At 40.7% G+C, this 15,288-nt stretch overlaps 1 protein-coding gene across 1 annotated transcript in view; it reads right to left on the bottom strand.

The window, feature by feature from the left end:
• The window catches only part of LOC118235605 (gap junction delta-2 protein-like), a 36,587-nt gene extending 22,372 nt beyond the window's left edge, over positions 1 to 14,215 (bottom strand). The window contains exon 1 of the mRNA XM_035433121.1: positions 12,919 to 14,215. Coding sequence (XP_035289012.1) covers positions 12,919 to 12,990 — 72 coding nt within the window. The 5' untranslated portion in view covers positions 12,991 to 14,215. The remainder of the gene's footprint in view (positions 1 to 12,918) is intronic.
• Positions 14,216 to 15,288: the final 1,073 nt, after the last annotated feature.

Here is a 15,288-nt window from a genome sequence, read left to right as displayed (position 1 = left end):
GTGTTGTATTTTAAGTGTTTACCCAGAGGAAAAATCTTTTGCTCAGGATAGTCTTTCCTTTAACTCTTGAGAAAGTAGTAAGATCTCAATTGTACATCTTTTTGAGAACACTTCAATCTGAATTGTTGCTCCTAGAACCCCCTTAGAAGAAAAGATGAGATAATGAGAGGATGAATTTGAGACTTCAGTAAGATGAATGAATATTGAATTGAGATGCAGTTGTTTTTCATGAGGTCACTATGAGAAAACTGAGACATATTCGAGAAGAATCATGAGATCCTAGGAGTCATAGCTGAGTTTTCTTTGAGCTCTTTCTCTGATCTCATGGTCCCATGTTCAGGAGACCTAAATTAGACTTATTTAAGATCATTTAGAGATCTCTTGTTTTGATCAGAGTAAGACATAAATGAGATTATATGTGGTTGTTTCTCCTGAGTTGAATTTGAGAAGTAGGAGAAAAAGCCTTTGGTCTCACCTTAGTATTAAAAATGGCTCATTTGTGTCTACGAGAAATGAAAGAAACAACTATGAGATCTCTTCTTGGATTTTGCTTTCTTATGGGTATTGTTATGACACTCTCCCTTTCTGTTGTCTAGCTCCTCCCAAATTTGTGCAGACCAGCGGAGAGAGAAGATTGGATAATTGGAGGCACCTGTGATGCAGTCTACGTAATTGGCTTGGTGCTAAGTCTCATTGTCTCTTTCTCCCAGATTTCCTCCCTCATGTCAGACCTTTTGGCTGTGGGTCTTGGCATGGGCCTGGTACATTTCCTACTACAATTCTTGTATCATACCCCTTGTAAATAAACGTACTTTTATCGGCAATCTAACATCGTTGTCATCATCATATATGTTGTGGGTTTTGAAAGCCACAATCTGTAACATAATTATAATCTTTTTTTAATAAAACTTTTTATTTCACACTAATGACATGTATTTCATTCGTGTCAGACAGTGTCATCAGAAGCAGATGGGAATACAGTGCAGAAGGCAAAGGCCTGAGCATTCCTCCGTATTTATGAAGGATGGAGCAGTCATCAAATTCTTCATGACATGCTGATTCAGCTCAGCAGTCTGTCCTTGACCCTGCAAAGGTTCTCTGTGACTGTGGCTGTGGTCCATTCCTGCATGTCCGCCACTCAGGCCGTAATACTCAAGTACAAATCTTGGTACAAATACCTAATAGATTGTATTAATCATGAAGTATGCATGTTTAATATGAACAATTTAAACATTATGTGATCATAAAATTCAGTCACTTAAATAGTTTTGTTCTCTCTTTTTATTAATAATGTGTAGACCAGGGCCTATGCTGAAGACAGTATTGGGACAAACCACTATAAAGGTCTCACTCTAAAACCATGTGATTACTGCTACCTGAATCCGTCCAAAGATCACCTCATAGACCTGCTGTCAAAGACTGTGTATAACTGGTTCGGAGACGTGAGCCATGGCATCCTGCATGCCATGCGAATAATCTGCTTCCAATACTAGCTAGATGCAGAGAGAAATGCTGGGAATTAGTGTTTTGTTGGTTTTGTATACAGAATGCCCTGGCCATACACAACATTACAATTTACTCAGCTTATCTAATTTTCATCTAATACATCTGCTATCTTCTGTTGTAGACTCTGATATGGAGGAACTCATCATACACTTCAAACCCGTACTCCTGGCATCTGGGGTGAATGTGGAACACATCCTGGACCATCAGTCAACTCAAGGTCTGCACAGCATCACTAAAAAGTCGACGGCTTAGTCAGGAGTGCTCTGACATCCTCCACCTGGTCAACGTCATCTCGTGCATCCCTGCTTCAACCACTGATTGTGAGCAGGGATTCAGCACCATGAAACAAGTGAAGACTGGCAGTCATGCCAGAAGAGCCAGAACCTGCTGACTGACTTTGGAAAATTACTAGACATGGTGACTGGTGAGCCAAAAAGTTAATGACAAGCCCTGCTTGCAACAATGACAAAAACCACCATTCGGAACACAGTTACATGCTTATTAGGTCAGGCCCAGTGCTGTACTGGTAAAAAAAAAAGGTGGGCCTGCTCACACTGCACAGCCTTGGTTGGTGGCATCATGAATTGGCCACCATTTTGTGTTGTATTTACTCATCTATTCCGTTACCACTTGGCTGATTCTTATGAAACTTAATATATTGCTTGAGGATGGCACCCAATAACGCAACACCAAATTTGGTGGCACTCTAATAGTTGGTTGAAATTGCAATTATAAACAGTCATAACTCCTGTTGGGTTTTACCTAGAGACTTGAAAATAATGTCAGTAGATATCACTCCTCACAAAGAACAAATTTGCCTCAAGGAAACATATGACTACTATACAGTGGTTTCGGAAAGTATTCAGACCCCTTCACTTTTTATATTATAATTTTTTTAAATAAAATTTATTAAATTCATTTTTATTCTCATCAATCTATACATAATACCCCATGATGACACAACAAAAACAGCTTAATAAATTTTAGCAAATTTATTAAACATAAAAAACTGAAATACCACATTTACATATGTATTCAGACCCTTTACTCAGTACTTTGAGGCACCTTTGGTAGCGATTACAGCCTTGAGTCTTCTTGGGTATGCCGCTACAAGCCTGGCACATCTGTATTTGGGGTATTTCTCCCATTCTTCTCTGCAGATCTGCTCAAGCTCTGTCAGGTTGGATGGGGAGCGTTGCTGCACAGCTATTTTCAGGTCTCTCAAAAAATGTTCGATCAGGTTCAAGTTCGGGCTCTGGTTGAGCCACTCAAGGACATTCACAGACTTGTCCCAAAGCCACTCCTGCATTTTCTTGGCTGTGTGCTTAAGGTCGTTGTCCTGTTGGAAGGTAAACCTTCGCCCCAGTCTAAGGTTCTGAGAGCTCTGGCAGAGGTTTTCATCAAGGATCTCTCTTTAATTTGCTCCGTTCATCTTTCCCTCGATCCTGACTAGTCTCCCGGAGCCTGTCACTGAAAAACATCCCCACAGAATGATGCTGCCACCACCATGCTTCATCGTAGGGATGGTATTGACCAGGTGATGAGCGGTGCCTGGTTTCCTCCAGACGCTTGGCATTGTGGCCAAAGAGTTCAATCTTGGTTTCATCAGACCAGAGAATCTTGTTTCTCATGGTCTGAGAGTCCTTTAGATGCCTTTTGGCAAACTCCAAGCAGGCTCTCATGTGCCTTTTACTAAGGAGTGGCTTCCGTCTGGCCACTCTACCACTCTACCGCCTGATTGGTAGAGTGCTGCAGAGATGGTTGTCCTTCTGGAAGGTTCTGCAATTTCCACAGAGGAACGCTGGAGCTCTGTCAGAGTGGCCAATGGGTTCTTGGTCACCTCCCAGACTAAGGCCCTTCTCCCCAGGTTGCTCAGTTTGGCCAGGTGGCCAGCTCTAGGAAGAGGTGGTTCCAAACTTCTTCCATTTTAGAATGATGCAGACTACAGTGTTCTTCAGGACCTTCAATGCTGCAGAAAGTTTTTTGTACTCTTCCCCAGATCTGTACCTCAACACAATCCTGTCTCTGAGGACAATTCCTTGGACTTCATGGCTTGTCAACTGTGGGACCTTATATAGACAGGTGTGTACCTTTCCAAATAATGTCCAATCAATTGAATTTACCACAGGTGGGCTCCAATCAAGTTTTAGAAACATCTCAAGTATGGAGGCACATGAGCTCAATTTTGAGTGTCATAGCAGGGTCTGAATATTTATGTAAATGTGATATTTCAGTTTTTTATTTTTAATAAATTTGCTAAGATTTCAAAACAAAAAAAAGCTTTGTCATTATGGGGTATTGTGTGTAGATTAATGAGCATACAAATGAATTCAATCAATTTTAGAATGAGGCTGTAACAACAAAATGTGGAAAAAGTGAATGGATCTGAATACATTCCAAAGGTACTATATTGTATTTTCTACCATTTTGAATTTTATGAAAACACTTAAAATGCTTCTCCTGTCAATTCGTATAAAATTCCAGCCATAACTAGACCTTTTCGACTGAAGGGAAGAGAGTTTTCTCTAGCATAACTAAAATTATGGTACCACCTTAAGTGCCACTCTAAATTCCTATGCCTTGCAGCAGGCCACAAACGACCCAAGGACAATACGTTTGAAGTATATATAAGCCTATAGCCTATACGTGTGTCTATGTATGTGCATGTTCTTCTCTCTGTCTTTTTATGCCTTTCTAGAAACCCAAACTGGGGAGTTTGGGCTTTCACCTCATTCTCCCCCTTACCATCCTGAACTGGGAGGCTTGGCCTTTCACCTCATTCTCCCCCCCTCCATCCTGTACTGGGAGTCCTGGCCATCCACTTCGTCCTCCCTCTGCCATCCTGCCATGCTCAGGACTCTGAAAGCAACTGATAGATCGAAGACTAAACAATTATTTCTGATTTAAAAGCCTGTTCAGACTAAGCAGCCACCAGGTCACCAGGTGCCTATGAGCCTATATCTCATAAAAAAACACGTTTTCAATGTACAGTACCAGTCAAAAGTTTGGACATACCTGACTGAATGTATGTTTCTCATGATCTTAAAGACATTTTGATCTAAAGGATTATGCTGAAATTTTCTAAATTAGTTTCTTAGGCATCAACTTCACTATTATATTTTTCTATGTATTAATGTCTTCACAAAACAAAAATTTTAATTAATTATCTGTCATGAAGAACGTTTTCCCGACCCTGATGCTGCATTCAAGACACCTCGGAACTAGCAAAAAACGAGGTGCGACTTGTGAAATAAGCAACTGAACGGTCGTAGAACTCGGAATTATAGGTTGGAAATTCGAGCATCATTTCTGAGCTCCGACTTTTCCGACTTCCAGATTAGTGACGTCACATTAAGATAAATGGCGGCATTTGTAGTTCGTGGTAAGAAAGAAAAATGGTGTATTTAGGCTTTTCATGCATTTTCATTTGGGTGTGTGATTATGTGATATGCGTTAATATCTTTTATGTTTCCCATTCATTATAGCAATATGTGAAATTTAAAAGTTACGATATCCATCAGCAACTTTTTTCGCTGGCCAGCTTAGCTAGAAAACTTATTTTGCTCAGAAATAAATGCTGCAAATGATATAACGAAACACCTGACAGTGATACCATATTTACATTTCAGTACTACTGCAGCCTAACTAGTTTCACGGTTTCACTCTATTTACTCATTTAATATATTCCTTAACAATAAAATAAAGCAGCGTTTTCTGTGGGAATCCATGTTTTCCCGAGTAAAACAGCGTGAACGCAGTTTTTCATTGTCTCAGCATATTGTTCAGAAGAAGGGAGCTGCCCTGTCGTCCGACAATGTAAACAGACTTGTCTGTTTAAGCAACTGGCTCGGTGCAAAGAAATAGAAGTATAGCCTAACTGCTGTATCCAAAGAAATGGAAGTATAGCCTAACTGCAATATCCTAGTTTGAGTCCTAATTCTGTATTATACTCCCTTTCCACTGTTTCCTGCTCACTTTATTTATTGTTTGTTTTATTTTGTATCATCCTGTTTTGATCCCACATAGTAGAAAGGGATGTTTTTGTGAGCCTTTATTTTCCCCATGTGAGGTTGGACACAATTACGTTGTGTGATTTGCTTTAGAAGTGCGAGGGATCCAGGGAATGATCTTTGAGTAACGGAAAATTTAGCTGACCAATGTACTTGTTGTACAATGTGTCTGTTGTTGGAGTGCATTGAGGTCCATCGCTTTGTGTTAATGCTTAAAAAAAAAAAACAAGATGTTTTAGTGAACCTTTATAAGCGTAAAGTTGGACACACTACATTGTGTGAGTACTCCTATTACTAAGTACTAATGTTAAATTTAGCAGGTCAATATGCCCATCTGTTGTTGCCTGTTGGGCTTGGGTTTGCCTGCTAAATGCAGTATCTTTGAGGGTTTATGGACAATATTTGTCATTCTTTTGGGTTGTTAATTGATTTCTAATAATAAATAAAGCAAGCATATTTGTCCACTCCCATGTTGGTAAGAGTATTAAACACCTGAAAAATATCCCTTTAAGGTACATTTTGAACAGATAAAAAATGTGATTAATTTGTGATTAATCACGATTAACTATGGACAATCGTGCGATTAATTGCGATTAAATATTTTAATCGATTGACAGCCCTAAAAAAAATATGTTTTTTGAAATGCACCCCCAACAAGTAGTTTTCATTTAGAAATTCAGTGAAATTTAGACGTGGAGAATGTTGAAGCACAATGATTAAATCATCATTTTAAAGGTACACATAGTAAATGTGTGCCTTTAAGAGTTAATCTGTGAAATGTCTTTCCTCATTGATGCCTAATGTCTACCAGTTGTGTTATGACAAGGTAGGGTGGGTGTTAAATAGCCCTATTGGGTAGAAGGCCATAATTTCTGGTGGTAGTAGTCCGTAATATGACAAGAACAGCTGAACTTAGCAAAGAGAAACGACAGTCCATCATTACTTTAAGAAATGAATGACAGTCAATTTGGAAAATTACAAGACCTTTGAAAGTTTATTCAAGTGTAGTGGCAAAAACCATGAAGAGCTATGATGAAACAGGTTCTCATGAGGATCACCACAGGAAAGGCAGACCAAGAGTTACCTCTGCTGCACAGGACATGGGGGAGGAAGCATGATGGCGGGGGGGTGCTTTGCTGGTGACACTCTTGCCGATTTATTTAGAATTGAAGGCACACTTAACCAGCATGGCTACCACAGCATTCTGCAGCGATACGCCATTCCATCTGGTTTGCGCTTAGTTGGGCCGTCATTTGTTTTTCAACAGGACAATGACCCAAAACAAACCTCCAGGCTGTGTAAGAGCTATCTGACAAAGAACGAGAGTGATGGATGTATCAGCAGCCGTACCACCACGCATTCCTGGCGACTGGCTGAAGCTAAGCAAGTGTGGGCTTGGTTAGTACTTGAATGGGAGACCATCAGGGAATACTGAGTTGCAGCTGGAAGTGGTGTTGGCCAGCAGGGGGCAATCTTCCTTCTGGTCAAATAAACCCCAATGCCCCAGTGCAGTGACAGGGACACTGTGCTGTAGGAGATGCCGTCTTTCGGATGAGATGTTAAACTGAGGTCCTGACTCACTGTGGTCATTAACGATCCCATGACACTTATCGCGAAGAGTAGGGGGTTCCCCAATGTCCTGGCTAAAATCCCAAATCTGGCTCTCACAAAAACCTAATCCACCTAATCATCCCCTGATTCAATTGGCTAAAAAAAAAAAGTCCTCTCCCTCCAGTGGAGCTGCTCAGTGGCCAAAAATAGAGGATTGTGTTTTTATATTTTATATATGTACAATTTTTTTATTTAATAAATGCGCATATTAACTGAATTCTTCTCTACCTAAGGTTTTTTTTTTTTACAACCACAGGCGGCCTAATACTTTTGGCTTGTACTGTATGTGATTATAGGGTCAGTGCCATCTTGAATTGGCTGCCATTTTGTATTTTATTCACTCATCCATTACTTTTGAGTTCTTCCTTACCCACTTGGCTGATTCTTATCATATTGATAGGGGATGGCACTGGAAAACCAGTATATGGGGATTGACCACTTGGTGGCACTATAATAGTCAGTTTAAGCTACAATTATTAAATAAACATAACTCATGCACTGTTTGACCTAGAGACTTGAAAACAATGTCAATAGATGTCCCTGCTCACAAAGAACAAATATTCCTCAAGGAAACATAAGACCACCATATTGTATTTTCAGTCATTTAGAATGTTTTGAAAAACACTTACCATGCTTCTGCTCCTACAAAAATTAACCAATTTGTATGAAATTTGGGATTTTGTTTAAACTCACAAACCTGTATATAGGTATTACTTCTGTTTTTGTTATGTAAAAATGTGGCCGAACGACAAGCCAATGAATTTGCAGTGGGTGTGGCTTCTCACAAAAAAAAATAGCTTCTTCCAAAACAGTTCGGCATAAAGCTATGAAACTCGGTATGTGTATTGACAGTTAGATCTGGGGCTCATTCCAATCATTTATTTCATCGATCTTTGCTTCCTTTCCTTGCACCCTTTCCTAGTATGGAAGGCTAAACGTCAAAATTATGTGAAATTGATGTCTGGGGCTCATTCCACTCATTTGTTTTATTCATCCTTGTGTCCTAGGTCCTTGACCGACCCGGAAATCGTCTGAGGACATTCCAACCATAGAGCATACATTGGAACTGGGGAGGGTTGGAGGGGCCTGGCAGTGAAACAGCCTCTACTGCCTATGTTGAGGACAGAAGAGCTTGCTGCCCATTTAATTCAATGCAGAAAACCAAGGGGTTTTAACTAAAAAAAAAACTCATCTGTCATTTTTAATTTTTATTATTAAATTTCATTATGTATAGCAGTTTTTGTGAAACAAAAGTTGTTTTGATCCAGAAGCCTTGGGAAAATATTTATTAAAATGTACATATTTTATTACATATATATTACAGTCTGCTTTTCATGTGAAATGTAACAATCATTTTATTTTGCCTTGAAAAGTCTGATAATCCCCATTCATTTTAATTGGAGCTCCAATGTTTTACCCTCAGCATGAGCAGTACAGGCTTACTTCCAGGACTTCACAAACTTAGGTGAGCTGCAGGCATGCTTGCCTGTCTAGTTAAGTATGCATGTCTATGATTCCAACCAATGAAATACTCCTTGAAGGAACTAGGAAGCTCCCGAAGGACGCTTGAGCAAGGAAACATGGGTGCATCTTCTGTTGAAGCATTTTTCGGAATGCATGACATATAAATGATGGGCCTGTGGATCCAACTCGTCCCATGTGCCAAGTCTGTAATTGATGTGGCTTCAAACTGATGCTTAAAACAGCAAGGACAATCTATTTGCCTACATTACATTATATTACAGGAATTTAGCAGATGCTCTTATCCAGAGCGACGTACAACAAGTGCATCAGTTCAAGGTGCAGAGGTGCAGAAAAACACACTAGAGTGAAGTAAAGATCGTAGTGCCAGAAGTGACCACATAGATCAGGACTCCAACCCTGTAGGGTAACCTGTTCAGCAAACAAACAAAACAATCCTGCCAAGTACAAAGTCAGCACTGAAATCACATTTGCCTAATATTTGTTTCCAAGATTCCTTTGTACTCCCATCCATTCCATGCACCGTTGTCAAGCAAATCTCTTGTTGGTAGTTCTACTTGGACCGTTGTTATGCAAAAACTCTGGTTGGTAGCTCTATTTGCACCGTTGTTAAGCAAAAAACCTCTGGTCGTTAATTCTATGAAACCAACAACTGTATCAAGGAAAAAATAGTTCCTTCTTGTTTTATACCATACAATCAGCACCAATTTTGGTCATTTTTGTCATTACATTATTTAAGAAATCTACATAACCTCAAATCTCAAAACCATAACTCAATCAAATTAGTCACCCTAGCCCTGTCTTGCTTTTTAAAATGGTGCGGTCATGCAGTGTAGACATAGCGTTTTTCCAAGACCCTCTGAACATGCCAGCTAGAGCTTTATGATAGGTTCGCCGTCACCTAGCCAATATTAAAATTCAGCTGGGCTTTGGGTCAAAATGGTCACACAGAATGCTTTTTATCCTGGCTAGCTTGCTAGCTAACTACTGAATTATATTCAAAACAGCGGTTACTATAAACGCAATCGTTAACAAAGATACAGAAGAAAATACGTCCCATTTTTCAAGTCTCTGTGGTGTACACATCTCGAGTTATGAAGCTTTAAATAGGGTACCCCCTAAATGGGAAAGGATTGGCCAGATTTGGCATGTGCACTAAGGGGTTAAGCCATTTTACAAGTCTCTGTGGTGTTCACATCTGGAGATATGAAGCTTTAAATAGGGTACCCCCTAAATGGGCAAGGATGGGCCAGATTTGGCACAAAAGGGTTAATTGGTAGTGAGTATGCACGGCTGAATTTTATTTTATCAGTGTCTAACCTTACAAAATGTAAAAGATGGAACTGTGCATATGGCTGTGCAATATTACAGAAAAAAGAGGAAATACAGTTAAAGGTCACTAACATTAAAAAGATTGCATGAGTACAAATAAACTGGCAAGTAACTTATCAAGAAGTCTGAGTTTGCCATCCCCCCATGCAAAGACATGTACAGGCATTTAGGCTACTGTCTGTTGGAGGCAGCACATGGGTTGTTTAAAATTGCCAGTGTAGGCTACCCTTGCCCATAATCCAAATTCAACCCCTTGCCCCAATAATTCCCCTGGAGTGCCCTCAGTATTATAACTCACTGACATCATCACCGAGGGCCTCTCACAAAGATTGTACAAAGAACTCTGGGAAGCCTACATTATTGCTGGCTCAGTCATTTCTGTTGTCTATCACAGAAATATTTCAACATATTTTAAAATTGTATTTGTATTTTAATGTATTTTTAAAAGGCTCTAAATACTAAAGTATTTTATTTCCCTGGAAAGTATTTATTTAAAGGAATGTATTTTAAATACTATTTGGGAAGGTATTTTGTTTTCCATGAAAATATGTATTTCATATGTATTTCACTACATTTTCAAATACAAATACATATTTGTATTTGACCCAGGTCTGGTTATAATCGTCAATATAGTAGTGGAATGAATACATAGTAATGTTTGTATTTCATTACACAAACCATAAACAACACTTAATCCATCAAAATAGTGTGAATTCATTGGTTTCAGTTTCACTTGACCGTCAATTGCACGTTATGTTTCATGGAAATAATCACCCCCAGTGCATTTTCACTTTCACCTCCTGACCATCATCTTCATCCTTAGAATGAAGTATCATGGCATTCAGTGATAGTTCTACTAATAATGTTTATCACCGAAACATGTTTCTGAAGTATTAGAATTGCATGCTCTGTGCTTTGTGCCTGTTTTCAGAAGCTAGTACTGTTGGTGACGAAACAGCCGAAATTTAGTTAAATTTAATTGTGGTTTTCAAATGCAAACCTGATTTTATTGTCAGTCGATTTGTCGTAATTGAGAGACACAAATCTTCACAGCATAAAATAAGAGAATGATCCTACATTCAGAGAGTTATTTAACAGAGGGAGTGTTTTAATTTTTTTTTTTTTTAATTTAACCTTTATTTAACCAGGTGAAAGTGATTAAGAACAAATTCTCATTTACAACACTGTTGTTTTATGATGCCAATTGGCGTCATCCGGGTTCAAATAATTAATGTGGGTATTGCTTATCACAAAAATGCAAATAATTGCAAAATGGCACAATAGAAATTGATAAAATTCCGTAGCTATATTGACACTCCTATCAAGAGCCAAACACAAAAATATTGACCCAATTGAATATAGTGGTGCAACAGAGCACAATAATTTTTAGATTCATAAATTCATGAAAAATCACTGCTGTCTTTTAAAGATATGTTGGTAAAAATCGACCTTCAGTGGAGGACATGGAACACCGGAAATGTTCTATGAGAGATTCAGAAGAATGAAAGGCAGCAGCTCAAAACCAACCACAATTGTACTACAACAGTTATACTATTTACTGCTGTATATTGTGTAGTTTGTGTTCAACAGAAGTGTTGCATTAACAACACAGGCATTGTTACGTCATGCCCCAGATCTAACTGTTTCTCTCCCTTCAATTTACCTCTTCCCACCAAGACTTGCAATATTTCTGTGGGAGAACTCCGTACATGACCTTTCCTCTCTGCATTCTCCATAACACTGTAACACACCACCTGGATAAATGTGCCATCCGCAACACAAATAACTCCTGCATCCATCTATACTGACAACTAGGTATACAGCCTCAGAAATACACAAACACACACTCACACTCGGAAAAACACAAGCTTACACTCTGCTACACGGACACTTACATTCAAAAATAAACAAACACAATGTGCCACACACTCACACTCAGAAATGCATAAACACACCACTCTACTACACAAACACTCACAGACACAAACTCTGCCACACGGCACACTCACACACTGCACACAATCAGAAAAGTACAAGTGCACAAACACCCACCCACCATAGTCACACATTGCATCACAGATGCACACACTCAGAAAAACACATACTTGACCTCTCTGGTTCTCGCTTTCGCTCTCGAACACACAAATACATGCAGATATTCAAACATGAGCTAGTGAGCTCATACAACACAGTGAAAGATCACTTCCTTACAAGAGAGGGAGAAAAATCACTTCACTCGCGTAAGGCAGTATGAAAGGGGAGAGTGAGAGCTGTATAGTCGGGTGAGAGAAAGGTTTGTACAGCAGGACAGATCCCATGTAATGTGAATATTGTTTGTGTCACTGACAAACATTAAGAACTTAGAGTCAGTGATACATCATTTAAGTGAAAAAACACTTCCATAATATAAAAGGCTGCAGTAACACTGCCCCTACAGTAACACTGTCTCTGCAGTAATGCTGGCACTACAGTAATGCTGCCCTTATGGTAATGCTGTTTCCATGGTAACATTTTCTCTACAGTAATGCTGTCACTCAAGTAAGCACATTCAGTCTCCTTTTCGCACTGATACACTGATGTGACAGAGACAAAATTGTCTCTGTCCAGTCAGTGATAGCCTCCTGCCCTTATAATGGCTGCTATTGATTATGTGCTATTGACTCATCTTCAATTGATTATTTTCTATCAATTACCTGCTGCTGGCTCATTTCTGGAGAAGGAGAACAGAAGAAAGGGAGGGATTCCCAGAGCCGCAGTGAAGCTGGTGCTTCTTGCAACCAATCAAAATGTATCTTAGTGTATTCCTCACATTTGCACATGGTGAACAGTCAGCCTGTCCAAACATCAGGGCACAGAGAGAGTATGTGCCAGGATAACCCACACTCATCTATAATGCAAATACATGCACACAAACACATACACACATGCATATGAGTCTGTATGTTCAAGGATTAGAGCTATAGCAAAAGGGTGCTTACCGGCCGATCATGGTAGAGTGTTGCTGTACAGCAGCCTCTAGCAACCGCTCCAGAATGGTCCACTCTCCCATGGTCACTGAAGAATGTGGGCCACTGGCTGAAACAGGAATGTTCTAGAGCCCTTGTCTCCTAGGCTCACAGGCACACCCAAAGCAGAGCATCCACTCCACCCTGAACCCCTCTCGGTGCTCTTACTACTCTTTCTCTGTAGGCTCCCAGTTGGCTCGACATTGGGCTAGCATTCAGGTGTGCGCCTCTTCTGATAATATGCCAAGGGCCGTGGACGCTTTCACAACCTTTACACGACTCTGTCCTCTCCCTCCCCTGTACTGGTGATACTACCACAGTCCCACAATTCCTGTCCCCCCCCCCCCCCCCCTTCTCTCTGCCCCACTCCCCCAGCCCTAGATCCCAGGCCCTCCCCACATTTACAATGCACCAGTTCCTTTCACTGTGAACCGCGTACTCCTGTGCTGAGCGTCTACGTTCCTCGAATGTTCACTATATTCTCTTTTCTCACCACATTGATTTCTCTGCTCACCTGCATACAAATTGCATGTACACACATACAAACCTACATCCTCTCTCATCCTGTCATCTCCACACTACACACACACACTTAATTGTGTAACCCAGACCATAGCTCTTACCCAGCCCCAGCCAAGCCAGCAAAACCCTTACACACGCAGTAAGACACACACACACATACACATACACGCACACACACACACACACACACACACAGACACTTACACACACGCCAGCTCTTCAGTGTCCTATATTGTCCCTGTTATATTCCACCCAGTCTGTGCAGTCATACATGTAGTGGAAAGCAGAAATCAGTGTCTGTCCTATTAGACTCAGCTATCTGCTCCATCCTCCCTCCTGCCCTTGCTCTCTCCCTCCTTGTTCATCTTCATCTCTCCTCTTTTTCCCTCCTGCTTTCCATGTATCTTCCTCTATTCTGTTCTTTCTCTCTGTCAACCTCTGTGATTGCACCACCCTCCCTCCTCTCTATCTGTCTCTCTCTCTCTCGTCTTGCTCGCTTCCTCTCTTTGGCTCTCTCTCTCTCTGGTAATACTGCGCTTGGGCTGCCTGTCTGCTGCGTCTCTGATGCTTCTCCTTTGTGTGGTTCTCTCTCTCTGCCTCTCTCTGTACTCTGCTTCAATGTCAGAATCAGGGATTTTGCAGCCCTCCCTCCTTCCTTCTGCAGTCCTCTCACCCAGTATGTGGTCTGAGCTGATTTCTCTCTCCCCCTCCCTCTCTCATCACCTTCCCTTCCACCTGGTCTCTCATGCTTGTGCGCACAGGCGCAGGCTCTTCTGTGTGTCAGGCGGATTAGAGTGGAATTGCAGCTCTGCTCCCTCCCCCATCTCTCTGCTCTTCTCGCCTCCCTCCCCCATTCCCCCTCTATCCTGTCTATTTCACACCTCTATATCTGCTACCATCCCTCCAGCTGTTCCCACACCTTTACTTAGCTCTACCATGTTGTACTTTTAATTTACTGTCCCTGAGCTACCATTTCTTCTTCCCTTCCTCTTGTAGCTCAGGGCATGCCGCAGTATATTTTTCACAAAGCTTGATGACATTGAAACTCTAATTTTATTAGATTACTGATTTTGCTACTGTGTTCTGGATACTCAATTATCTGGATACACCGCACTCTGTATCACCTATACATGCAAACCGATATTCACATTCCCTCCATCTTACTTACACACACACATTTATGCACACACACACACACACACACACACACACACTCATGTCCTCCCATCTGAGTTTGAATCTGAGGTTTCTCATTAGTGAATGAAAGCTTTAGGGTCTTTAGGGTTTTGCAAGCACATGCAGATTTGCTGTCAGACTGATGGTAGACACACAATTATGCAGAGTGTGAGAGTGCGGCTGCCTCTGGCCCCAGGCAGATGCTCCTTAAAATGGGGTTTTATTCAGGTCAGATTTGGAGTCAGAGCAACTACCTGAGAAGGACCAGAATGCTCAGTTTTCTTGTGCAGCAGTCCCAAACGGTCATGACATCACAGCTGTGTTTTTGAAACGTGACCACATGGCCTCAGCCAACTGATTGCAGCACTGCTTGCTGATTGGAAGGAGCTCATCACTGGCTTACACATGCGTGCACACACCGGAGCTGGTGCAGCAATGAAAGGGAATTCTGATTGCAGGCTGATTTCATTTGTGACGCATTTGTACTATACACTATACAGCCTTCACATTACTCAAGCAATAGTATTGTGTATTTCCTGAAACAATTTGCACTGTACTGCTGGTAAAGTGCTATACAAGTAAAGATATTATTATCAATCAGATCCATCCTTATATATAATCCACAACAGCTCAGTGCTTATTCA

This window comes from Anguilla anguilla, chromosome 9 (assembly GCF_013347855.1).
Source record: "Anguilla anguilla isolate fAngAng1 chromosome 9, fAngAng1.pri, whole genome shotgun sequence".
Classification (NCBI taxonomy): domain Eukaryota; kingdom Metazoa; phylum Chordata; class Actinopteri; order Anguilliformes; family Anguillidae; genus Anguilla; species Anguilla anguilla.
This window is presented reverse-complemented; position numbering and strand designations above follow the sequence as displayed.